At 36.7% G+C, this 23,698-nt stretch overlaps 5 protein-coding genes across 6 annotated transcripts; all 5 read right to left on the reverse strand.

The window, feature by feature from the left end:
• Positions 1 to 864: 864 nt before the first annotated feature.
• On the reverse strand, positions 865 to 3,074 carry LOC104822846 (probable BOI-related E3 ubiquitin-protein ligase 2). The gene is made up of 4 exons (XM_010554206.1): positions 2,945 to 3,074; positions 2,738 to 2,838; positions 1,919 to 2,238; positions 865 to 1,486 (listed from the first exon to the last, which is right to left on the reverse strand). The coding sequence occupies exons 1-4, from the start codon at positions 2,998 to 3,000 to the stop codon at positions 953 to 955; spliced, it is 1,011 nt and encodes a 336-aa protein (XP_010552508.1). The 5' UTR covers positions 3,001 to 3,074; the 3' UTR covers positions 865 to 952.
• Positions 3,075 to 4,211: 1,137 nt separating this feature from the next.
• Positions 4,212 to 9,546, reverse strand: LOC104822848 (phosphatidate phosphatase PAH2-like). Of its 2 annotated transcripts, XM_010554208.1 has the most exons (12): positions 8,855 to 8,939; positions 7,867 to 8,744; positions 7,142 to 7,772; positions 6,445 to 6,974; positions 6,266 to 6,339; positions 6,034 to 6,118; positions 5,831 to 5,917; positions 5,690 to 5,762; positions 5,545 to 5,588; positions 4,788 to 4,916; positions 4,585 to 4,683; positions 4,212 to 4,488 (listed from the first exon to the last, which is right to left on the reverse strand). In XM_010554208.1, exons 1-12 carry the CDS (start codon positions 8,877 to 8,879, stop codon positions 4,432 to 4,434), a joined length of 2,712 nt encoding a protein of 903 aa, XP_010552510.1. In that variant the 5' UTR covers positions 8,880 to 8,939; the 3' UTR covers positions 4,212 to 4,431. The 2 variants fall into 2 exon arrangements, with proteins under 2 accessions (XP_010552510.1, XP_010552509.1); XM_010554207.2 differs by having other exon boundaries at positions 7,867 to 9,546.
• Positions 9,547 to 11,642: 2,096 nt separating this feature from the next.
• LOC104822849 (non-specific lipid-transfer protein-like 1) lies at positions 11,643 to 13,247 on the reverse strand. Its single transcript, XM_010554209.2, has 4 exons — positions 12,948 to 13,247; positions 12,767 to 12,827; positions 12,378 to 12,480; positions 11,643 to 11,979 (listed from the first exon to the last, which is right to left on the reverse strand). The coding sequence occupies exons 1-4, from the start codon at positions 13,068 to 13,070 to the stop codon at positions 11,898 to 11,900; spliced, it is 369 nt and encodes a 122-aa protein (XP_010552511.1). The 5' UTR covers positions 13,071 to 13,247; the 3' UTR covers positions 11,643 to 11,897.
• A 2,188-nt stretch (positions 13,248 to 15,435) lies between these two features.
• On the reverse strand, positions 15,436 to 17,506 carry LOC104822850. The gene is made up of 5 exons (XM_010554210.2): positions 17,334 to 17,506; positions 16,408 to 16,608; positions 16,024 to 16,297; positions 15,797 to 15,909; positions 15,436 to 15,716 (listed from the first exon to the last, which is right to left on the reverse strand). Exons 1-5 carry the CDS (start codon positions 17,445 to 17,447, stop codon positions 15,684 to 15,686), a joined length of 735 nt encoding a protein of 244 aa, XP_010552512.1. The 5' UTR covers positions 17,448 to 17,506; the 3' UTR covers positions 15,436 to 15,683.
• Positions 17,507 to 18,648: 1,142 nt separating this feature from the next.
• Positions 18,649 to 21,003, reverse strand: LOC104822851 (protein DCL, chloroplastic-like). The gene is made up of 4 exons (XM_010554211.1): positions 20,531 to 21,003; positions 19,932 to 20,046; positions 19,101 to 19,285; positions 18,649 to 19,013 (listed from the first exon to the last, which is right to left on the reverse strand). The coding sequence occupies exons 1-3, from the start codon at positions 20,905 to 20,907 to the stop codon at positions 19,109 to 19,111; spliced, it is 669 nt and encodes a 222-aa protein (XP_010552513.1). The 5' UTR covers positions 20,908 to 21,003; the 3' UTR covers positions 18,649 to 19,013; positions 19,101 to 19,108.
• Positions 21,004 to 23,698: the final 2,695 nt, after the last annotated feature.

The following is a 23,698-nucleotide window of genomic DNA, read 5'->3' on the forward strand; positions in this document are numbered from 1 at the left end:
CGGACAATTTCGGATTGTGTAGTTAATTGCATTAAATTGAATAATTCGTGTATCGATTTGGAAAATTTGTTAATTAGTGTTGGTATTTGTCAAATTAAAATTTTGTGTAGGAAAATGTCACATTTTACTAAATTCATGTAGAAAAATATCATTTTCTCTTAATTATATTATATATGATATATATGATATATATAATATTCATAATCACAGTGTATACTTCGAGCTGCAACTATTTTGGTACGTGGGCGCCTCTAATGGACCGATAATTAATAAATCATACTGAGTAGGCCTAATTAAGTGGGCCTCTAATGGGCCGAGCAATGAAGAGAACACATTCCTATCAAGCCTTCACGAGCATGCAAGTGGGCCTCTAATGGGCCGAATGATACGTTTTTGTATTTTTTTGGATTCTCCTTTTCTTATTTTTGAAAATTCATTCGTTGCCACATGTCCGTTTCGGTTTCGGTTCATATTCCATTTGCTTATATTAGGTTATAGAAAAACTATAACCGTTCGATTTTTGTATCAATTTCGGTATAATTTGATTCGATTTCGATTCGTTTCGGTTCAGATTCAATTTTTTCGATAAAAAAACTCATTTTTCTAATGAAATTTTCGATTTTTTTTCCGTTTGAATTCGGATTTAGAGAAACTATAACAATTCGATTTTTATATTGTACTCGATTTGATTACGGATATATCTCATTTTATCCGAATCGAATTGTCTTATTTGGTCCGGATCGGTTCGATTAATAACCAAAATAGCCATCCTAATTTCCTTCTTTGCACATAAATTTCACACACACAAAAAAAAGGAAGCAAATCGGAGAAAAGATTACAACGAAATTAAGTGAAAGAAGCGGAGATAATAATATTAATATTATTATTAACACAATGCATGAGTTCAGTTCTGTTACTAGGAATCAGATAACGGTTACACAAAAACACAAAATCACATGTACACTTCCATGCCTAGAAACTTGGAAGACTTGCACAACGGACAGAAGCTAAGGCTGCTTTCACAGTCCTTACACAGACACAGATGCTTACATGGCAACAACAACATACACACCTCTCTCACTCCACACGACTTACACATCATCGGAGCCGAGATCGACCCCTCCGTTCCCGCAATGTCGCTGTTGTTTATCCACGAGGTTTTCCCGCCGAAACACGAAGCTGTGTCGTCCACCTCACTGTCCCCGCACCCTTCTTTGCTGTCTCGGGGCTGAGAATGCACGTTCTCGAGGTTGTACTTGAGGGCATTGATCAAATTCTCGTTGTATTTTGCACGTTGTTGCCATGCCCCGGCCTCCATTGTTAGCTGCTCCATCCGTACCTCGAGCTCCTTGTTCTTCCGGTTCATGGTTTGCACTTCGTCTTCTTTTTCACGGAGTTTTTCGAGAACTTTTTCCTCCATGAGAGACACCGTTTGAAGTTGACTCGTCTGAATCTTATCGAGTATCGTTTCCCGTAGTTGGTCTCCCTATTCGAGATTACATAGGAGAAGCAAAGTATTCGCAATTTTCAAGATAAAAATCAGAAATACTCGGTATAAATGAACTAAACATGCACACGGGCAGCTAGGCCGACGAACGAGTTCATTGATAGAAGAACTCGAGTAGAGGACTCTTGTTATACGCAATTTAAGAAAGAAATGGTTGAATAATCGGAGTAGTTAGAGATAGAATTAGAAAACAGGCACAAAATAGGTAGAACCAGTTTTCCGGTGTATGCCCATCAAATATTCCAACCTAAGATATTTTACGACAATCCATTACAATCTTATTTCCTATTCTAACGAGTTGCAAATCATCCGGCACACGATGATATAACTTAAAGAAGCAACGAGCTCTTTAACCGATAACGTCTAACAAAACCTAATAATAGAAAGTTTACGAATTTCATGCAAAGTTACCTGAATCTTGAGAAATCTACCAATTTCAGCATCTTGCCTCTGCAACTCCCGGTCAATATCATCTCCGACAAGCGACAACAAATCCGAGCTATCAGAAGACGCAATGCGAGCATTGTCAAGTGAAAGTCCCAATCCAGTCGAAACAGACCGAGCTTGCATAAAGTCGATTGAAGATATCTGAGAACTGTTACTCTCTAAAAAATCCTGCTCCTTTATTCTCTTTCTTCTCAGTTCAAATCCGTAGTTCCACTGTAAGTCGGAGGCTCCATCGGGACCGTCAGTTTTCACAACAGGGCTCGGTGCAAAACCCGCAACATGAACTAAACATTAAAGATAACAGTATATACACGAGAAGAGTCATAAGCTAGCCACGAAATAGGAAAACCAAGAAAACTACGTTTTTCATTCAAAATCCTTGCCTAATCCCCAGAACTCAACAAATTTCTAACTCAAAATTTGAAACCCTAAACCAATTGATTGAATGAGATTCACATTCCATAAAAATTCAAAACCCTAAATTTCTCAAAGACTCGATTTCTCAATTGAACCGTTACTGTTGTAAAACATCAAACATTAAGCTCCAATATAAAGTCTAAATTTCTATACGCAAATTATATCATCATAATTGAAGTCGATAAACCAAAATGAGAAACTCATTACGAAAACCCAAAACGAAACTAAACCCTTAAAACCCAATTACACGAAGCAATGGTATTTCAGTCTTGCGTCCTCGATGATTCATAAGCGATAACCCCCAAAAAAATGAAGAAGAAACCCTAAAAGAATCAAGCTTAAGGAAATTAGATAAAAAAAAATTACAAGGAGGAATATACGGAGGATGCTGAGACTGATCATGGAGATTAGCAGAGCTCTCGAACCCAAGTCCTGGTGAAATCTGGCTATCGATCCCACACAAGTCCCTGAAACAGACAACGAAATCAATCAGAAAGGTCGAAGCGATTGGAAATTGATTCGATTAGGGTTTTACTTTTCCAAAGCTAACGACAAATAAGAACAGAAACTCGCCTAAAGTTCTTCGAATCACGGGGCTTCTGCTGAAAATTGTGGTGACGAAAAGCCATGGCGAAACTGGAGAGAGAGAGAAGGAGAGAAGGAGAGAGCGAGAAAGGAAAAATAATCGGGAAAAGAGAAAACTCGGAAATGCAGAAGACTTTTATTTACCTCCCGCTCCTCAATATTTTTCGAACAATTTTCTATTAGACCCGAAAGTTCATATAGATTACATATTTACCCCATTACTTTAAGATATTATTTGACAGCCCAATCTTCTTCGTATCCATGAGATGTTTGGGACCATCAACCAACAAATGATATATCGCCTTGACATTAATGAGTGTATTTGGAGGATAATGCGCTTAGTTTATGAGGATTGTACGTATGATTGTACTAGGAAATAACCAACCAAAGTGTCTATGTATGTATGAAGTGGCGGATCCGAGAGAGATTATTAGTGGGGGTAAATATTGATATATGATCTAATTTCAAAACAAAAAAAGAATAGAGGGGCCTATAAAAAAATTTTTATGGGCATTTTTACTATTTTTCATTAAAATTCAATAAAATTATAACTATATTAAAATTTTGATAGGGGGCATGACTCAAATATGAGTGGGTTCGCCCCGTATGTACGTACATGTTTGTAATTTTTTTTCTACACACGAAACGGTAAAAAAATTGGCCTAAAAAAATATACGTGTTTGTATTTAAACAAGCGTCTTGAACAAATTTTCATTAAGGTGAAATAGCAGAATTTTTTTTAACTTCCATAACGTGATGAAGATAGATAGCGCGACAATATTGTCCACGGCGCCAAAGGTGCAATATATTAGGGTTTAAGGTTTAGGGATTGAACAAAAAAAAATACGTATAAACATAACGTAAATACTTAGTTTGATGATCGGTGTTTTTCAATCGAAAGGGTAAAATATCGGATTTAGAAAAAAGGTTGTAACGTTATAGTAGAGCAACAAATTGAATTTTTCATTATTCAAATTAAACACAATTATAATATTTATAAATACGGAAAATACCGTTCGCATATATTATTTAATTAATATAAATATCTTATAGGAACCAAATCAAATATATATTACACAATAATATGTTGTCGCATGAGGGTTCGCAAAAATGTAAGCCATCAAATGTAAAATGTACTAAGAATATTTTATATGTGAGTCAAATTCTTTTTTTTTTCGTCTTAAGGAATTTACAGTAAATATTATACTTTTTACCAAATGGGCAAAAAGAACAAAAAAAGAAAAAGAAAGAGTCCGAACAATTGAAAATACATTGAATTGGCAAGTGAGAAGCTAAACCTAACCGGTCCATTTTTGTCTACCATAATATATACATGTATATATTTTGCCCGAAATCTAACCTGTGATACGAAAACCGACGTACCGGAAACTTACAAGGGTCGGAACGAGAAACGAGAGACGAGAACGGCGTTACCTCGGCGTCTACGATCTATCTGTCGGGACGAAGAGCGATTCTCAGGCATCAAATGACGGTGTCGGAAGTTTCCAGAAATTCCAAGTGTTGAAGTCCTCCTGTTTCGATATCGGTTCATCGTCGTGATCGATCGAACATATCGTCTGATTTAAACAAAAAAAAAGCTCGCGATCGAAAAAGAAAACGATGGTTACCCGCTCTGAAGAAGCGGTAGCCGGGAACATGCCATTGACGAGATCATGAAGAGAAGTGTATGATCTTGTGTCAACTCTGCGGTTGACGGCAACTTGACCCTGAGGCATTTTCCAGTATTATTCCAGGGTTTGTTCAACTAAATTGTTGCTAAATAATTTGGTTTTCAATATATGGGTTTTTTTTCTTCCGGATCAAGAATTACCTTTGGATTGATGGTGAAGATTTTTCCGCGGGGGATTCCGACTTTAAGGTAGCTGATCTCGTCCGTGTCTCTGTTCCCGAAACCAGCGTAGAACGGGTTGTGATCTTGAGGAAACAAAGCTTGTATTTCCTATATGTAAAAAAAAGGAAGAACGAGCCGCGTTAAGGAATCCCCGAATCTTTAGAGAAGTGATAAAACTATCGAAGTTATTGATCCATTCGCTAATGTCATGCTTATATAATGCTTTACATCACGACGATGCCATGTTTATATAATCATTCTATAAGATATTTTAATTTAATGATAGATTCAATGTGACGAAAATGTGAGGTTTAAAATTTTTAATATATATATATATATAGAGGATGTTGTATAGAGTTTTTCACATCAATTGTTTCTTTCTAAACACAAGTATCCCTTTTCTATTCTTTTATAAATTTATTTTTGATAACCGAGTATCTTGGATCAAGATCCAACTAATCTCGGGGTCGGAGACCAACCACGTGATTTGGAAGGTACGCCTCCTTCCCAAATTTGAGATTCAAACTCGGGAAAGAATAGACGCTTTTGTTTCCCGTTTCACCGGTTAAACTATCCAAAGTTGAGTTTTTTTTTTTTTAAGTTCTAAGCATACGCACTAATAATTTTCGCATTTTTTTTTACTATGTACAAAAGAATAGAAAATAAGAAGCTTGTGAATGAATATATAATACAAGCTTCGTAACAAAAACAAAAACAAAGTAGAAGAAAAACCAACCTCCAAGCAAGCAATCTTGAATTCATGAGGTGCCCTTCTGATTACTGAGGGAAAAAAACAGAAGTGAATTTTCCATGAAATGCCTGAGATGAAGATTGGTTTAATCAGGCGAAGTAACTGCTAGTTCTGTCCCAGAATACGTTACCTTCCCGAAACAAAGAAGGAAAGAGCCCGTCGGGTGAGATAACGACGGGTCCATCCGGTAATGCTTTCCCGTCCTGGAAAAATCGAAAAATTAGTAGAAGAAAAGTAATTTCGATTTCGGTTTCTGTATTTGAAAAGCTACCTGCTTGAGGTTAATTAAGAATTGCCGGGTGACCGAGGCCTGAGAAATCGCCCGCGCGCTAAGAAATATCAAATGATATCCATTTTCCTGAAGAGTAAAAAAAACGTTCGGAGAGACGACGAAAAAAAAAACTTACCTTTAGTATTTTCATTTTCATGCTACAAGAGCCATGAAAAACATAAACCAGACAGCAAGTAACAAACCTTAATAGCCGAAAATAAATGTGTCACGCCGGTTTGTGACCAATCAATACCGACCAAAGGCATAAACTGTCCTAAAACATCCGACCTACGAACATAAACCCAATGAGAAACATAAACGAGATTGCCCAGATAAGAGAAACGCAATAAGACGGTATTTTGCAAATGCATAATTATCTTGAATATATTAACTATTTCTTTGTTTTCCGATCGACTGAAAGCCGAGATCCCTTACCTCGTGATCGTTCCGTCCACATCTGAAACAACGATCCGATCGTTCCATTTCCACAAGTAAATCCTGGCGTCGACCTGTTGATTGTGCATACAGAGTTTATGAGTACAACGAAATGGATAGCTCGGTTTTTTAAGCTATGCAACGATACAGCGGTCGGAAAGAAAAGAGTATGCAATGACCTTTTGTGTACCGAGCACATTTGTGGAGAACGTAAAAGTCACGAGATTTCTCCCTTCTTTCAGATTCAGGGACGCCAATTCTTCAGATGTCGGGGTTAGAGCCCTGACCGTCTTTTTAACCGGCTTTGGCTTTGATATATTTCGCGTTTCCTCGTTTTCGGTTGCAGATATGGTCGGGTCGGTAATTTTTTCATCGCTCCGCGAACCCTTTAGAGAAAAAGGCCAAATCTTCCATCCTCCACTGCCAGGAGCTGAATCGCCGGGCTTATCAATCTGATCAACAGATATCATGCCCTTGGGCTCGAGTATTTTCTCAGTTCCAAATGAAACCATTCCCAAGACAATGGGAGCTGCAGCATCCCATGGGAAATAGCAACCACCGATTCTAACCACGAGTTTCTCGTCCTTCACGACGGCGGGGCCCAGAGAGGCAAACTTGTTCATGTCCAGTTTTTCGGAGTTGAATACCTGAGAAGCCACTTCAACTCCCATTCCTTCGCTTAACAAGTGCTTGCACAGAGAGAGCTCGACTGAAAACGAGAAGCCAGCGTTAGATTTTAAAGATATTATACTACATGCAACTTAACGAGGAAGGAGATAGGAATTATACTTGGTCCGAAATTCAGTAAAAGAGAAATACACTGTTGTAATGTATAGAGTAAATGTAATTCTGTGAGAATCTTGGAGATTTCCTTACCGAATTCGGGATTATCTATCACATGCTTGAATGCCTTTATGTCTGGATTGTCCTCGTTTGCAGACGGGAACTCGTTCCATATCCCTGCAGATAAATTCTCCGAGCTGGACTCATCTTTTATGGAACCCCACTTCAGGGTTTTGGATTTTGAGCCGAGTGAATGGCTCAGAGGCTGGCAAGAATCTGTATCAAAACTCGAATTGAGAAGCTGCATATTGGGTAAAGATTCTACCCGTCTCACCTCCTCTTCCCTCGAGTACTCGGTATCTCTATGGATATTTATCGGGTTTGATACAACCTTTGACTTCTCCATATGTTTCTCACGAGCTACGTCATTTGTCTCAAAGATTTCCTTCTCATTTGCTTTTACAGTATCCGGAGAAGCTGAACTCACGGAGCCAGTCCCGTCATGCTTGCATTCGTCAAGATCACTAAAGGCAAATTGTTCTTCCTCCGAAACATCTGATTGTGGGTTGCTTGCCACATGGCTATCTTCTGTACCGGTTTTACTCTCATCTTGAATTCTCGGGATGTTTCCTTCACGAGAGGCTCCAAAATTCCCCGAATCAACTTGTTCGGGTACACTTGACAACTCTCGCTCAATTTCCAGAGCACATAAAGTAACAGTATCCTGGTTAAGACACAATTAATACAAGACAACACATCAGTTCAGTTCCAGATTTATCTATTTGCTACTTGTTTGGATCAATTTAAAAATGACTAACCTGTTCTTGTGGCTCAGTTGCTGTCTCCATGTTTGTAGATTCAACACAGACATCTAACTTTCCACTTCCTTCACTAGGAACAGACAATGCATTACATATTGCTTTGTAGGAGCTTCCATCAACAAGAAGCGGACTTCCCGACACTTCGGAAAAATCGATTGACTTAGCATCATCGGATACACTCTCTTCATCACAAACCTCACCATTGTGTTCATGGTAATGCTGCTCTTTTTGATCAAGAAACCGAGAAATCTCTATCTTATAGCTATCTGATCCAGTTTTCGATGGATCTGACAATTGAAATCCTGAACTGCCCGGCTCCGTTTCGTCCACACCAGAAGAAGACGACTCAAACTCTTCGAAACTAATCTCACTGGCACTGGTCTCGGCACTGCCTTTCAGACATACGTTTTCTCGTCTCTCTTTACTGTCTGTATGTGTGTCCGCGTTGCCTTCTTGGCTACCTCCTGCATCGCTAATCGGAATTCTTGGAACTTTTGCTTTAACGGCCATACGGGTATCAAGATTCGTAGACCATTTCACCTCCAACAGATCAGCCGCAATCTCAGCTCGTTCCATCGAGCTAAGCCTTTCAACACTCGATCCACCATCTTCTTCCACGTCTTCCAGATGCCGTTCCTCCCTAACCGACCTCCCTCCAAACACAAAGCCTAAAATCCCGGGCTTGCCAACGCTCATTCCGTTGCTATTCCCGGCACTCCCGGCATCATAGTTACAACTTTTCGACCTCAAAGGTACCCTAACATCATCTACATTAGAGGATTTAGTATCTCCCTCATCGCCTAGGGACAAAGGGTATAACAAAGAGTCACCTTCACCGACAACATCGTCAACTTCTCTGAGAAAGTAAGCTTGTCCTGTATGAGCAAGATACATATTGAAACCTGCTTCCGTTCCGTTAACATCGATATTAATCACATTCATTTTTGTTTTCAAAACTCCTTGAAATTTCCCAAACCGGACATACCAAGGAGAAGATCTGAATGTCCCATCGGGCTGTTCGACGACGATGATATCAATCGCGCCACCAAAGGGATGAAACGGACCAGACACCGTACCGACTCCACGGTATATATAGCTCCCGATCCTACCCACAGCATTCATTGTTCAAAATCGATAATTTCTCCGATGCCCAGATCGATAATCGATCAAACTTCGATCATTTGTCGAGATTCAACGCGATCATGGACCAAAATTAAGAACCTTTGATCATCAGGAGACCTCGAAATCACCGACCTTGGCATACCCAGGAACGAAATCCAACAGATCGTGATTATGAATCAAAGCTCGCAGCAAAAGGGGATGAAAAATGGTTGATTTCGACAAAAACTCAGAAATCGGATGGACGATGAACACGATAAATAGAGAGAATCGGGGCGATATAAGACAAAACCCAGCTCAAAGTCTCTGTCTTTAGGACATGAGCGAAGAGAGAAGCAAGAACTTCGATCAATTTGAGGAGGTAAAAGAGCATATTCTGTTGGGATGATCCGAAGGTGCCCAAGGCCGAGAGAGAAAAAACATCAATAAGTTTTGTAAGAAGACGCCGCCAAACATTATTTTGCTTTTCGTTTTTGTGTTAATCAAAATGATCAAATCGATGTAAATCGGTTGATTAAACGAAATTAAGATCACAATAATGGAATTAAATCCAATTTAAAAATAGCTTCAAGAAATTAAGAATTGAAGATCTAGAGAGAGAGAGAGAGAGCGAGAGAGAGAGACACGTAATGGTTGTTTTGACTTTTTATCGTTCTTTTGCGCAAGTAAAAAAAAGGGCATGGAATTTATTAGATACGGAAATTATTTAATATTTTCGATAAATGTGAATCTAACAGTGGCTATCTTCAAAACTATAATATCCATTTTCTTTCCCAAGGAGTTATCCAAAAAATCTAATGTTTTAGATCTTATTGCTTTGAATGTTGCCTGCAATAAAGATATTATCTTAAATACTTGTATTGTATCTATAATTTCACCAAATTTCCAATATATATATATATATATATATATTCATTCTTGTAAAAACATAAAAAAAAATTGTAAATATTTGAATTCTTGTCAAAGTTGTTAGAAGAGTTGAAATCAAAGGAATTACACGTTATGTGATTGTCATAATTCGAACTGTTGATGTGGATAACACTTTGTATCGACCTTGAGGAAAGTGGAATCTACACATTCCAAATTTTTGAGCCGGTTTAGTTAGACCGAATTCAACCGGTTATCTTCGGTTTACTTTTTAGGTCTTCTTTTAAACGGTGATTTGTTTTAGAACATTACACTGGAAGATTCGATTGATTAGACCAATAATTATTTAAAATAAATAAAAGCAACAAAAACTTACCCGAAAAAAACTTGAAAGAGTATTAACCAACAGTGTAAGTAGGTGTGTACTTTTTGGAAATCGGTTCGGGTTCCGGATGACAATGCATCGGTTTGGTTTTTTCAGTTTTATAAAAATAGATATCAATCAGTTTTTATATTCTATTTGGTTCGTTTTCGGTTCCGATTTTTATTAAAGAAATAGATTTCTTTTAAAAAAATCGGTTTTTCGGGATTTTTTAAAATTCGGTTTTGGAAAATTCGATTTTTAAAAATAATACCGTTCGTAAATTTAGAACGATTCGGATCAAGAAAAATATCGTATTTTTTAGTTCGGTTCGGTTCGAAACCGAAACGTCTATCTCTAAAAGTGTAATAGTCATTAAAACTGTTAAAAAAACTCTAAAAATCATTAAAAGTATATAAAAAGAATATGTTACAAATCATGTAAGAATATTTTTGAGAACTTTCATTCCCATAGTCATGGATATTTTGGAATATAGTTCAATATTTAGCTAAAAAAATTTGTTGTTTTATTAAAAAAAATTAGTTATTTTATATTTAATTTCGCATTCATATTCATTTTCCATACAATTAAATATTATTTGACCTAATTATTACAACATATATATTGTACAAAACACAATATATATCGTACCCAACAACCAACTGCTAACCAACAATTAATCCAACCACCATTCCATAACTACATGAACACTGAACCAGACACAACGAAACACAACGAAAAAAAAAAAGAAGCCAGAATTTAGTCCAGAACCGTACCAAACCGATTAACTAGATTTTGGTTTGGTTTTGTATTATATAAAAAAACTGAATGGTATAAAATTTAGGATACCGAACGGTTCGGGAATGGTTCGAAAAATATCGAACGGTATTTCTATATTTTTATTTTTTTAATTAAAAATATTAAATATTAATAATTAATAATAATATTTAGTTTATTTGATATTATCTATTACAGAATGATGTTTATATTTTGTTGTTAATAACTCCTTAATAGCGATTATTGTCCAAAATTATTATATTAGATTTCTTTATTTTTATATTTCTATATGAGATATAATTATGTTATAAACTGTTTTAAATTGTCCTAAACCATCATGAACTATCCCGATCCGTCTCAAACCATCCCAAACCATCTCTATTTGGTTCATATTTATTAGAACCACACCATCCCATACCGATACCAATAACGAACCGAATAATATACAGTACTAGCTTAATACAAATTTTAGAATACCAAATAAACCGGTTCAATACCGTTTCCGAATTGAACCGCTAAAATTTCGAAACGAACCTCGAGACGGCCACCCCTAACTAAAGTGTAATGTCTAGAAATGTATACATTTCTTTAATGTCAAATTTGAAAAGGAAAATAAGAAAGAAAAAACACACAATTTTGGAACCATGAATGTAGAATGTAGAAGAATATAAATCTTTATTTTCTGCATAATGAGAATACCATTATTTATATAGCAAGTAGATGGAGACAAGAACTATTTCCATCACCCTTGAATCCACTGGATTTGGGTGGTGTGGATTTTTTTTTTTAAGAATTAAGTCTTGTTCTTATTTGTACCGCTTTAACTGAACTGAGACCACCACCTTTGTAGACAACATTAAACTAAACCATGGCTATGAAATCAAAAGGGGCAGTCTTTCTGTGTTCATAACTTGGAAGGCTTAGGGAAGATGTCGGGTGTGAATTTCTGCGCCGCGCTGAGACTACCCTTTATCTTCATCGCGCCTCTGCATTCAATTCAAACGAATCAGGGAGCAGGTCGTAAAGGGGGAAGCACCCCATCAACATCAAGCATTGAAACAATAACATTTCATAAGATGTTGCATTCAGAAACTTGGCTTCTATAATGAGATATTGGGTTCACATGAATACTCATAGACCCAATTCATAAGGTACAAAACCGGACGGGTTTCCTCTGATATGTTCTTGTGGGCATTCAGACATAATGTAGAACCAGAGAATCCACATTCTGTAATGAGGGGCTATCAGGTAAGAGCTTTTGAGTAATGGTGGTATGGTCTCCAAACAAGAGAGAAGACTAATAATCAGTTTATATAATCTTTGTGCAGTAAACTGAACAGAAACGTGAAAGGGTAACACAGTGAAAGATTTCAGAGAAAAGCACCTGATGAAAGCAATCTGGGGATTCATCTTCCCTGTTGCAACCTTGACAAAGTCATCATCCTTGAATGAAAACGTAGCATCAACTTTTCCTCCTTCGAATTTCCCTAGTTTGTGAGCAAATAATACAGTAACCATCAGTAAAGCAATGGTTCCTGAAAGATGTTGGATTTCCTTCAATCTTACAACTTTTTCCATTAACGGTTCCTGAAAGATCTTAGTGGCCCACCATGGAAGAATCATGAGGATCAAATCCAAAGCAATACTTTTTCACTTTTCCCACAAAGGAACTTCTGAGATCATCCATGTCAAAATCCCAATTATCCAGAACTGAGAGAATTCATGCAATAATTGTAGAGAATAAACAAACCCCAGAAAAGAAAGGAGACAAACCTTTGGTAACTTCGCCTTTCTTGAGATCGACGCTGTAAGTAACCTCGTCGAACCCTAATTTCTGAAATTCGAACCAAAAACGAGAATCAACAGATCAGAACAGAAAACAACGCAGCATAAGACAAAACAGATTCAAGACAAAAGACGCAAAAACATCGAGAAGAATGTAAGAAAGAAGAACCTTGGGAGCGATGTTGAATTGGTAGACGAGTCCAATCTTCTTGGTGAGTTCCTTGCCGGCGTCGGTGGAGAGATGCTCCTTCATCATGTCCATGATCGCTTCCGATTTCAGCTGGCTCGCCATTTCCGAAGAAAATTGAAGAAATTGCGGGAGATCTGTAGCTACGAATCGGGTCTGGTTCTGGAGAAATGGAGGATAGATAAGGAGAGAGATGGGGAGAGATGACTTGATCGATAAGTATGGAGGATGAGATACAGAGACGATTAAATGGCACGCTTCCCAATTCCCCCACGCCGTTTTTTCCTCGTGTTTTATTTTAGGGTTCCTTTTGCAAAATGTTAAACAAATTGGGGGTAGGTTTTTAGAGTTTTTTAAAATTTTTAAATAAAAAATATTTACCATCAAAATTTTGTATTTTAATTAAAAAATTAACTAAAAAATCAAAAGTTCCATTTTAATAATTTACAAATAGTACAAAAATAAAACAACCAAAAATTAAAAGCTAAAAACTAAAGACAAAAATCCTAAATTGCAGATTATGAAAAAAGCGATTTTACCAAATACATTTTTTTAAAAACAATTCTCAATAACATGAAAATTATGAATTTCATATCACATATCTATTATTTTTAAATATTCCACTCTTGTTTTTTTTTTTTTGGTAAATAACTCTTTTGAGTTCTTTATCGTATATCTACTTTTTATCTATTATTCTGTATTTCCTATAACATCACCGAACTTGCCATCACCATCCTCATCGTCACCATCAATATTCGTCCCATACTACGGCAGGTCCACAACTAACATACAAAAATATATATTTGTGTGCATGAAATTTGTATCAAAATCATTTAAAATGTTATTCTATGTTAAGTGAAATCCATAATTATGGATTAAAAAATTTAAAAATCTTATTAGAGGGGAAAGATATGGGATAGAAAAGAAATGTGTGAAAGATGAATAAAAACATTATTTTAGATAATAAAATACAAAATTAAGAACTTCCGGATTATAAAAAAAAATAAAAAAAAATACAAAATTAAAAATATTTAAGATATTTTATAATTTAAAACTCCATTACAAAAATAAAAAAACGTAAATTGCAAAATATTTTAGTACATGTCACCGAATTTCTTCTTTCTTTTAATTAATTTTGAAACATCATTCTTTTTCTATATTATTTTAATTAATATCAATATCAATGTTTTTTTGGTTAAAATATCAATGTCAATGTTGCCCCAATAATGCGTGCTAAACAATTATTATTTTTTGTTAATTTATGTGTAAAAATCTTAAACATTCTATAAAGTGAATCCAAAAAAGCATAAAATTGTGAAATAACATAAAGTACGACAAAAATATTTTAGAAGAAAATTAAAAGAAAATAAGGCTTAGGGAAAACTTTAAGAGAATGCAAGCTGAAAAACAAAGGAAATATCAATATTTACAATACACATAGGTATCTAAACATAACGGAACAATAAATTAGGGCTGGACATTTATACCCGTTACTCGCGGGTTTGTGGATACCCGATCTCGTGGGTATCCGAAAAACGGGTACTCACCTTTGAATGAAGACAAAGACGGGTATATAAAACTAACAACGAAGACGGGTACGAGTTTCATTTTTACGAACGTAAGTACCCGTAAATATATAAAAATATCAAATATTCCTATATTTTTTTAATTATTTATTTGAATATTAGGTTTTTAACTTTTAAAAATTAACATATATATATTTAAAAAACTTTTAAAAATCTATATATATTCAAAGATATATATATATATATATTTTATATTTTAAATATATTTTTGAATTAAATAATATAATTTTACTAAATATTTGGTTTATATTTATTTAAAAAAATATATTTTTTACGGGTACTAGTATCCGTGGATACCCGTCTCTTAATCACAGGTATCCGGTGTTAATGAGATAGAGAATGAGACATTGTTTTCAGATAGAGAATGATACATTGTTTTCAGATAGAGAATGAGATATTGTTTTCATGAAATCTGTGAAGACGAAGACGAATATTTCCAAATTCGCGGATATCCGACCTGTGCCCAACCCTACAATAAACAATAATATTTTCTACTTCGGGTGATAATTTTTTCCATGCAAATTATATAAAAAAAAAGGAAATTTCCAAAGCCTTGAGTCGTGACTCATGTTTCTGTTTTAACATAACATAATATTATAATGATGATAACATCTAGAAGTTTACCACAAAACTGAGCCGCCGTCGAATTCTTTCTCCGCGTGAAATATACTAGGGGGACTTATTTGGTTGATAACTGACCAATTGAACCGAATCACACGTAACCGTAACTATAACCGAACCGAATTCGACATGAAATCGTATGGTTATGATTTCTTTAAAACAAAAACAAAAAACCATATCCAAACCCGAATCAAACTGAATAAAAAAATAACCAATTTTTTCTAAAGAAAATGAGTATTTTTGTCGTAACCAAAACCCGAACCGAATGTAACCGAATTCAATATAAAAAACCGAACAGTTATAGTTTTCCTAAAACCGAAATAACCGAACCGAAACCCGAATAAACCACCCCTAATTTTTTTGATCATCAAAAGCTCTTTCATTGCCGAAACAAGGTTCTATATATAACAGAGGAATACGAGTTGCCTAAAACTATTTACACACAAAAAATGTCATTTGCATTGCTTTTTTGTTACCAGCGAAGAGATGACTTCTTCTTACGTGTATATCATCATGTTGAAGGAGCTTTTCCATACGGAACGACCTGAACGGGAAACCGAGAAATCAAGCTTTAGATACGATCATGGCGTTGAGAAATGTCGATGAACTGCTCGGAATGTTTACCTGATCATTACTCGATGATTCGCTCATCCCCATCTTCATCTTCTTCGAGCTGCTTGACGAGCCTGCTTTTTCTTGTTTAGTTTCTTCGTCGGCAAAGTTCTGGTCTGATACCTCTGCTTAAATCAATGGCAAAGAGGATACATTCCGAAAAACTTCAGTTTTACACATCCAATACGAACAGAAAAAAGAAAACCCATTTGGATGATAAGTAGAAATTTAAAACCTACCTTCTCTGTTGTTGATTTGATCCCTATTGCTGAGGCAGAAGACCGCCGCACCGACCTGCTTTGAAGAAGCTGATCTACCATTTGGGCAGACCACTACAGGATCAGATCTACCTTCAAACGTCGAGGAATCCGGGCTTTGGCCTGCTGGTAAAGGTCTAAAGTGTTTGACCCATGGACTCGCAAGAACCTCGTGACAAGTACCACTTCTGTTAAAGCAATACTTAGATTGTTTAACATCCATCCTCTTCCAGAAACCAGCACGATGAACCTTGAACTAGAGACGGGAGTAGAAAGATGAACGGGTAAACAAATAATTCAAACAGAAGTAAAAAACCGAGAGATCAGATGATCAGCCGCCGCATAAAAGAGTTATCTGTCTCAGACCTGTTCTTGGGAAGGATTCCTTTTCCAGCAAGGCTGTCTGGATGACTCTACGTCTGTCGAACTCCTCATGTTACAATGCGAACCGAGATTTCCAAGGGAATTATACAACTGATCTATGAATGAGGCTTCCATGGATTTAAGATACAAACTGTGTTTCTCATCCGTCCATTCTGTCGATTCCTTCTCTTTCTCAGCAGGGTACTGTCATATGTTAGAAACAGTCACGCAAATGTCAAACCCATGTCTCAAATGTCGCAAAGGATCTATAATCAGACGGGTATCGGATCTTTTGGTACCAATGATTAATCACTTGGACATGAAATTGAACATGGAAAAGCACAAATATCTTCTATCATATTGTTCATACACGCACGAAAGCTTACGGCTAAGTTTCACTCTCATTCACGAGATAATCGTTCTGTAGATTAGCACATTATTACTCCTAATAACGAAAACAAATATAATGGCGAAATTTCCGAGGCGAGCTATGATTAGAATTTCCGAGATGCACTGATTCGCCAAGATGAACCCTAATTGGTAAGAAAACATACAGCTAATGATTTGAGACAAAAATTTCCTAATAATCTAATAACATATGGAGATCCTAATCAAGGCACCGTCGGGATTTGCCAAATTTAACGAAGGATCATACATTTAAGTCTTCTTCTCACATAGAAAGATCCACCAAAAATTGCTCAAAATAGAGAATAACATGCTTGTTCGTACTCATAGAACCTCTTGGTCTCATATTCTAAGAACACAAATTTCGCACACCAAATAATTCCAAAGAGCATCGAAAACCGAACATCTCCATTAACGGAAATTCACAAGATAAAATCGGACAAAATTCAGATCTCGACCACAAAAACCCCTGATTTCACGAAGACATGCAAGAAAAAAACGAATCGGGAAGATGAAATCTGTACCACGGTGGACGTCATCTCTCCTTCCTCCGAAGAAACCTCGTCGGACTCGCCCCGAGTAAACTCAGACGAGTCAGAGCTCGCACGGCTAAAGCTTCCTCTATATCCACGAACCATTGGCTGTGATCTTCTGAACTGCGAAAGAGACGGAGAGAGAAAAATATCGCCGCGAGAGAGAGAGAGATGAGGGAGTATATATTAGAGAGAGAACAAAAAAGAACGCACAGTTGTCACCGCTTTTACACGTGGCATAGTTGCCACGTCAGCGTAGGTCAATTTGGCGGGATGGGTGCCCCAGATATTTTTGTTGAACAAAAAATATCTCATTTGGTCGCCTCATGTTTTCATGACCATGCTTCATTATTACATATAACCCGATGACTTTAAAATATATATATATATATATGTATATATTCAAATAAGTACATGATATTTATCCACGTTTTAATAGTGACTCTTTAAACACAATAATTGTGTTTATATAAAATCATGGATTTTCTTTTATATTTATTAATTTACATCATCCATCGGTAACGCGAAATGTCGAGAATTTAGATTCGACCTTTTAATAGGATTTAGATTTTAGACTGTTACATGATAATAATTTAGCAAATAATCTTTTGATTTTAATTAAAGCAAAATTATATATGAATACATGATTTTTTTTTATAAAATTTCTAGGTAAATATCTAAATTATAAAACTTCAATATAAATATCTGAACTTTTTAAAAATTCTAGATAAATACTTAACTTTTAAAAATTTCCAAATCAATTTAAAGGATAAATATTTTTTAAATAAACATAACCAACGTCGTAAATTTTTCAAAAAATTAGTTATTTTTATAGGATTTTTTAAAAGTTGAGTTATTAAATGAAAATTTTATATTTTAGATATTTATCTAAAATTTTATAAAAATTTAGGTATTTCAATACTATTTTTTCTTTAATTAATTGAAAGAATCGAAGTATCGAAATAAATATGTATATATATCGCACTCTATAATTTATTGAATAAATAATTTACAAATTATTAAGCTATTATATTGATGATTTTTCTCGCTACCACAAAGACACATGACAATACATATCTATTTTGTTAGAAATACATAAATTAAAATTAAAGATAAATTTATATTTTGTTAGAAATACACATGGCAATATATATCTATTTCGCATTAAATAAGTTAAATGGATTAATGGATCTATGAAATAGAAGAAAATACATAATATATTATTATCAAAATCCCAATTTTGAAATTAAACTGAAAATAATTTATAATTTGAAAAATTAAAGATAAATTTCTATTTTTTATAATATTAAAATTAATTTCACACTTTTTAATCACATAAATAATACAATAATGGATATCATTCCGAATATAAAATCGTGAAAACCAAATCTAATCTACGAATAATTTCGATTTACAAACTCAAACTCGAATTCAGACTACATATTCATATATCTAACCCAAAATCAAATAATTCTGCCCCCAGTCCAAGACCTTCGTTACGTAGAGGTCCAAAGTTGATGGATAGACCAATGAAACGAACCTTAAGCCTATCAACAATGGCGTATGCAATAAACACAGACGAGATTTTGATGGAGCTGTGTTCTTCATTGAGAAAGAGAGACTTGGTCTTCGGTTCTTTGTACACTTTTAGCATTCGGGTTTCGTAGAAAGCTGCGAAATTTATACGATCAGATTCCAAATGAAGTTCTCGTGCCGATGGAACAAACGAGGGAATAATTCCGAGAAAATGGACGTTACCCTCCTCCTCATCTGTTCAGCCGGCGTTTTCGGAAATGTCTGAGGATGAAACTGTCCGCGTATAGAGGGTAGTTCTTTCGGATCAAACCTTTTATGCATTTCCAATACGAAAAGTCGACGATTTCACCGTCTTTCCGAGCTATGAACAAACAACGGGATCTCTCGAAGTCGGGGTGATGCCCGACCTGCAACAAGAAACAGAGCCTTGTCTCATTAGTTGGGAAACCCATTTGAGAATCCAAGATTCAGAGGTTTTGTTACAAGTAGAAGATCATAGATGTTTGAATGAAGCAGTTATATGTACAATGATTAGTTTCTATCTCTGATTCTGACAAGTGAGATATGAGATCTTTGTTTATAACACTAACAACAAGAAGCAAATGCAGAGCTAAAAAATTGACATGAACTTAGCGAATGCCTGAAAATCTTATGCAGATTTGTCTCTTCAGGATTATGTGGTAGAGAGAAAACAAAGTGAAAATCATATACGAGCACGGTAGAAAAACATACGCAATAGAGATCATTATCGTCAATGAACAACCTACAGACAAAATTATTAGGAAAGATGAAACTTTTCTTGAGGAAAGAACAACTACTTAGCCACTTCTCAAAAGCATTCTAGTATTGTAGTCACTTGAAGCTAACATTGAACAGCTCACTAGAAGGTTCAACTTCAGACCGCTCTTTGTCGAGACAAGAAAAGCGAATCGGAAAACACATATATAATCCCATTTCAGATAAACTTTCAAAGAGGACAGATTGATAAAAAACGAACAGCAAATTGGTCCAGCAAATGTGGGTTTCAAAGATCTAAGAAGGAACGGAATGTACCATGATATGATCTATTCCGGGTCCTATCTTCTTCTCGTATTCCGGGTGGTAAGGAAGCAATCTCTCAACGACCATTCTCTCGTGCTCAGGGCTTAGCCTATCTCCACTTCCGTATCTGCGTTTTTTCCAAATTCCAAGCAGATGAATCTATTAAATCAATCAACCAGGAGTCTTGCTTATGCCGAAACTGCATTTTCTTCCCAGCAGGTTTTCATGAAAACATGGTTAAATTCAGCATCTAGTACTGTAATACATAATTCCAGCAGTCATATATGCCTACGAACAACGGGAAATGGTTACGAAATCAGCTAATTTCTTCCGCTTAAACGTAAACAAACTCAAGAAATGCTCACACACACGTAATCCTGACGATCTCAAGTTCAGATTTCAGAGCAAAAATGGCGAAAGGAGTGCTAAATTCACCATTCAATTCACAGTAACTTCTGAATTGTTCATTTCGAAGTTGATTTTTCCATCTGGTACGATGCTTTCCGATGGATTTCTTCGTAAATATCACTCAAAAGTTTACCCAAACTACGAATCCATTGGCACTAGCATCCACCTGACACAATTCAAAATCCATGAAGACAACCACGTACTTTCCAGAGTGAAGGATCATCCTGACGAAGCCAACAAGCGGAACCGTAACCTCCAGGATCTTATCCTCCCAATCCACGAACTCGTCCTCAGCCTCCCCATCTTCACCGTTCTCATCCTCTTCCGAACCAAAACCCTGATCCTCCTCCTCAATCTGCTGCCGCCGGAGCAAATCCGAGCCATAGGACCGGTTACTTCCGACCAACGCACCGTCCGATTCCGTCCTCACGGCGCGAACACGAAGCCGAACCCCAGCCGCGTTACCGCTCGGGAAATACAACGTCACCGGAGAAGAAGACAGAGTAGAAAGAGAGAAGCCGCCGCAAAAGCACAGCGAAGCCGCCGTCGCCGCCGCAACCGGCTGGGAAACGGAAGCCATGTTTGCCGTGCGCCTCGGATTTTGGATTGAGAAGTTTTTCTGAAGAGGAAAAAAAGTCGAGAATCAAACGGTCGCATTATCCATCACTCGGTTGAAGTAAAGACACCGTGGAAGGCTCGAGACCAGAGGAGTGTCCTTATATAGTGGCGCTGTATTTGGGCCTTTGGGCCTATCGATATTAATTTGGGCTCTGGGCCCAATATTTAATTTTGGGTCCTTTTTAATATCCGATTGGCAGAATTTAAACTGGGGATATAGCAAAAATGTCTTAAAATGCTATCCCTACTTCATGGAGTACCCTTCAAAAAATAAATCTAAAAAAAATAAAATCTGAAATGGAGTAAAGACATATATATCCCTGAATTTTAAATGAAAGACCAAAAGGACCATTACTTTTTGATTAAAAAATACCCAACTTATTCAAATTAAAAAAACGCTCTCTCTCTTCCTCGGTAACCTCCCTCTCCGTGCAGTCCCCTCTCTCTCCGTGCAGTTCTCTCTCTCTTGCAGCATTTCGAAAACTCTCTCTCTCTCTTGCGCGATTTCTGTTTCGAGATTTTCAGAAAATTGAACCCATTTTTCTTGCAATTTCGGTATCTCTCTAGTGATTTGTGTGAAAAATCAAACACCCATGGATCCAAGAACACATGTGCCTTCTGCTTCGTCTTCATCTGCGTCTCAGGCCGGTTCATCGCCTTCATCGTCGGAGAAAGATCTCCCATTAGAAACGGTAGGTTTGTCTACATCTTCTTCTCCGTTTTTTTCTTCTATGACCTGATCCTGGAGTAAAATCATTAAACTTGTTGGATGATTTGGGATTTCAAAATAGGAATTTAGGGTTTAGGGATTTCGAAATTGAAATTAAAGTTTTGGGATTTCTGAAAATAAAGTTAGGGTTTTGTGTTTTGAAATATATAATTTGGGTTTTAGGAATTCGAAATAGAAAGTTAGAGTGTGGATATGAGATTTCGGAATACCTTGGCAAATTTAATGATTTCCTAAGTCGCAAGGTCATGTGGGTCACAGGTCACATGGGTCACAGAGATTTATATGGTAATAGTATAATATAACACAACACCGCACACGAGTCACACGGGTCACGGATCACGGGTCACAGGTCACATGGGTCACGGGTCACATGGGTCACAGGTCACATAGGTCACATGAGCCACGAATCCCAGGTCCCAGGTCACAAAGATCACAATGACGAACAATTATTTTATTTTGCAGCTTCCATTTGTCTACAAATTCGAAGACATTCAGTTTTCTTCGAAGATCAATACGAAGTGTTATCCGTATGAGACACTGAAGACACTTAAAGAAGTACTGACACAGGATGAATGGACGTACTTCGAGAAAGAATCACAGTTCCAACATCTATTCCACGCGCAATGGGATCCCCAGTTAAAGATGGCGCCTGCGGGAGTTCTCATTAACCGCTCTGTTAAAGGGGAAGACGAGAAGGAATTGTGGTTCGTGCTCAATGGTGTGCCCGTGAGGTACTCAATCATTGAGCATGCACTTATATGTGGTTTGAAGTGTGGAAAATATCCAGAAGAATGGGAGAGCTTCAAAAAGAGTGAGTTCAGGAAAAAGACTTTCGGACGTAAGAAAGTTTGTTTGAATGATGTGGTGGAGAAATTGAGATATATGTCACCCCAGAGGGCAGCAGATCGTAAGAGATTGGCTATTGTATGCTTGATGGCCGGAATCTTGGATCATGCCCTGTCATCCGAACAAATCAGCCATGATTTGTTCGACATGGTTGATGATTTACGTTTCTGTGAACGATTTCCGTGGGGTCGATACACTTTTGATCGAATAATTGATCAAGTGCGAAAGAGTCTCGGTGCGAAACCAAAGACAAAATGGCATTGCCCGGGGTTTATAATCCCTCTGATGGTAAGTTATTTATTAAATTACGAGGAAATTATTTGAAAGTTGGATTGATTTGGTCACGGGTCACGGGTCACGTCACATGGGTCACATGGGTCACGGGTCACATGGATCACACAGGTCAAAAGTAACATTTTTTTTTATTTCAGGGTATTAAAAGTATTCTACTAGTGGAAAAGGATGAAGAAGCACTTCTGTATGATCTGGAGGATTATAAGGGAAGTAGTTATCCAAAGATCAGTGTATGGATGCAACATTTGCAGTTGAATCCGCAAAGCATCTGTTGGGATAGCATCCGTGAGCTTGATGCCAGATGCAGAGGTTCTTTGAAAAAGGGAAAAGCTAAGATAGTTGAAGAAGATGATGATGAAGAAGTAGAAGAAGAACAAGAAGAAAATCAAGAAGAAGAGACTCGGGTTGAGGGTGAACCTCCAAGAATGCGAGGATCGACAGTTTCAAAAGTGGATGCATTAGAGTAGTTCATTAAGCATGAGATCTCACCACTCAGATTTCCTTTGAAAAGAAAACAAAGACAAGGGCCGGCAAAAAGAAGTCCATATGTTGAACCAGAATTGAGTGAACCCCCTGCAAAGAATAAACGTTGCAAGACACTTGTCAGAGGTAGAGGAAGAATGGGAAGGGGGAGAGGAAGGGGCAGAGGAAGTAGCAGGGGTACACAACCGGAATCAGAAGGCGAAGAATCTGAGGTTGCATACTTTGTCTGGCAACCTGAAGGAGTTAATGGTGACAACCTCGAAAGGAAGGCATCTTTTCTTTCATCGTCCACTCTAAAAGCGAGCCTTCTTTGGAAATTTATGAATATGCCCCGAGAGAAAAGGCTATGGAAGTCTCATTTGAATGCAACTAGAGATTCAAAGTTTTTTGAAACTATTTT

The sequence above is a fragment of the Tarenaya hassleriana genome, unplaced genomic scaffold (genome assembly GCF_000463585.1).
Source record: "Tarenaya hassleriana unplaced genomic scaffold, ASM46358v1 Cleome38, whole genome shotgun sequence".
NCBI lineage: Eukaryota > Viridiplantae > Streptophyta > Magnoliopsida > Brassicales > Cleomaceae > Tarenaya > Tarenaya hassleriana.

Bases quoted from the DNA above. Each gene is read 5' to 3' on its own strand.
- LOC104822846 (XM_010554206.1), bottom strand. From the start codon at position 3,000: ATGGCTTTTCGTCACCACAATTTTCAGCAGAAGCCCCGTGATTCGAAG. The intron at 2,839-2,944 runs GCGAGTTTCTGT...TGTCTGTTTCAG, and splicing joins CGTGATTCGAAGAACTTTAG to GGACTTGTGTGGGATCGATA. The intron at 2,239-2,737 runs GTAATTTTTTTT...TTTAATGTTTAG, and splicing joins TCCTCCGTATATTCCTCCTT to TTCATGTTGCGGGTTTTGCA.
- LOC104822848 (XM_010554207.2), bottom strand. From the start codon at position 8,991: ATGAATGCTGTGGGTAGGATCGGGAGCTATATATACCGTGGAGTCGGT. The intron at 6,340-6,444 runs GTCATTGCATAC...CACAATCAACAG, and splicing joins ATGTGCTCGGTACACAAAAG to GTCGACGCCAGGATTTACTT. The intron at 5,589-5,689 runs GTAACGTATTCT...TTTTTCCCTCAG, and splicing joins TCCTTCTTTGTTTCGGGAAG to TAATCAGAAGGGCACCTCAT.
- LOC104822849 (XM_010554209.2), bottom strand. From the start codon at position 13,070: ATGGCGAGCCAGCTGAAATCGGAAGCGATCATGGACATGATGAAGGAG. The intron at 12,828-12,947 runs GTTCTTCTTTCT...TTCGAATTTCAG, and splicing joins AATTCAACATCGCTCCCAAG to AAATTAGGGTTCGACGAGGT. The intron at 12,481-12,766 runs GTTTGTCTCCTT...CTCACAAACTAG, and splicing joins GAAAGGCGAAGTTACCAAAG to GGAAATTCGAAGGAGGAAAA.
- LOC104822850 (XM_010554210.2), bottom strand. From the start codon at position 17,447: ATGGTTCGTGGATATAGAGGAAGCTTTAGCCGTGCGAGCTCTGACTCG. The intron at 16,609-17,333 runs GTACAGATTTCA...AACATATGACAG, and splicing joins GAGAGATGACGTCCACCGTG to TACCCTGCTGAGAAAGAGAA. The intron at 15,717-15,796 runs GTAAACATTCCG...TTTCCCGTTCAG, and splicing joins AATCATCGAGTAATGATCAG to GTCGTTCCGTATGGAAAAGC.
- LOC104822851 (XM_010554211.1), bottom strand. From the start codon at position 20,907: ATGGCTTCCGTTTCCCAGCCGGTTGCGGCGGCGACGGCGGCTTCGCTG. The intron at 20,047-20,530 runs GTACGTGGTTGT...GAAAAAACGCAG, and splicing joins ATGATCCTTCACTCTGGAAA to ATACGGAAGTGGAGATAGGC. The intron at 19,286-19,931 runs GTACATTCCGTT...TTCTTGTTGCAG, and splicing joins CCGGAATAGATCATATCATG to GTCGGGCATCACCCCGACTT.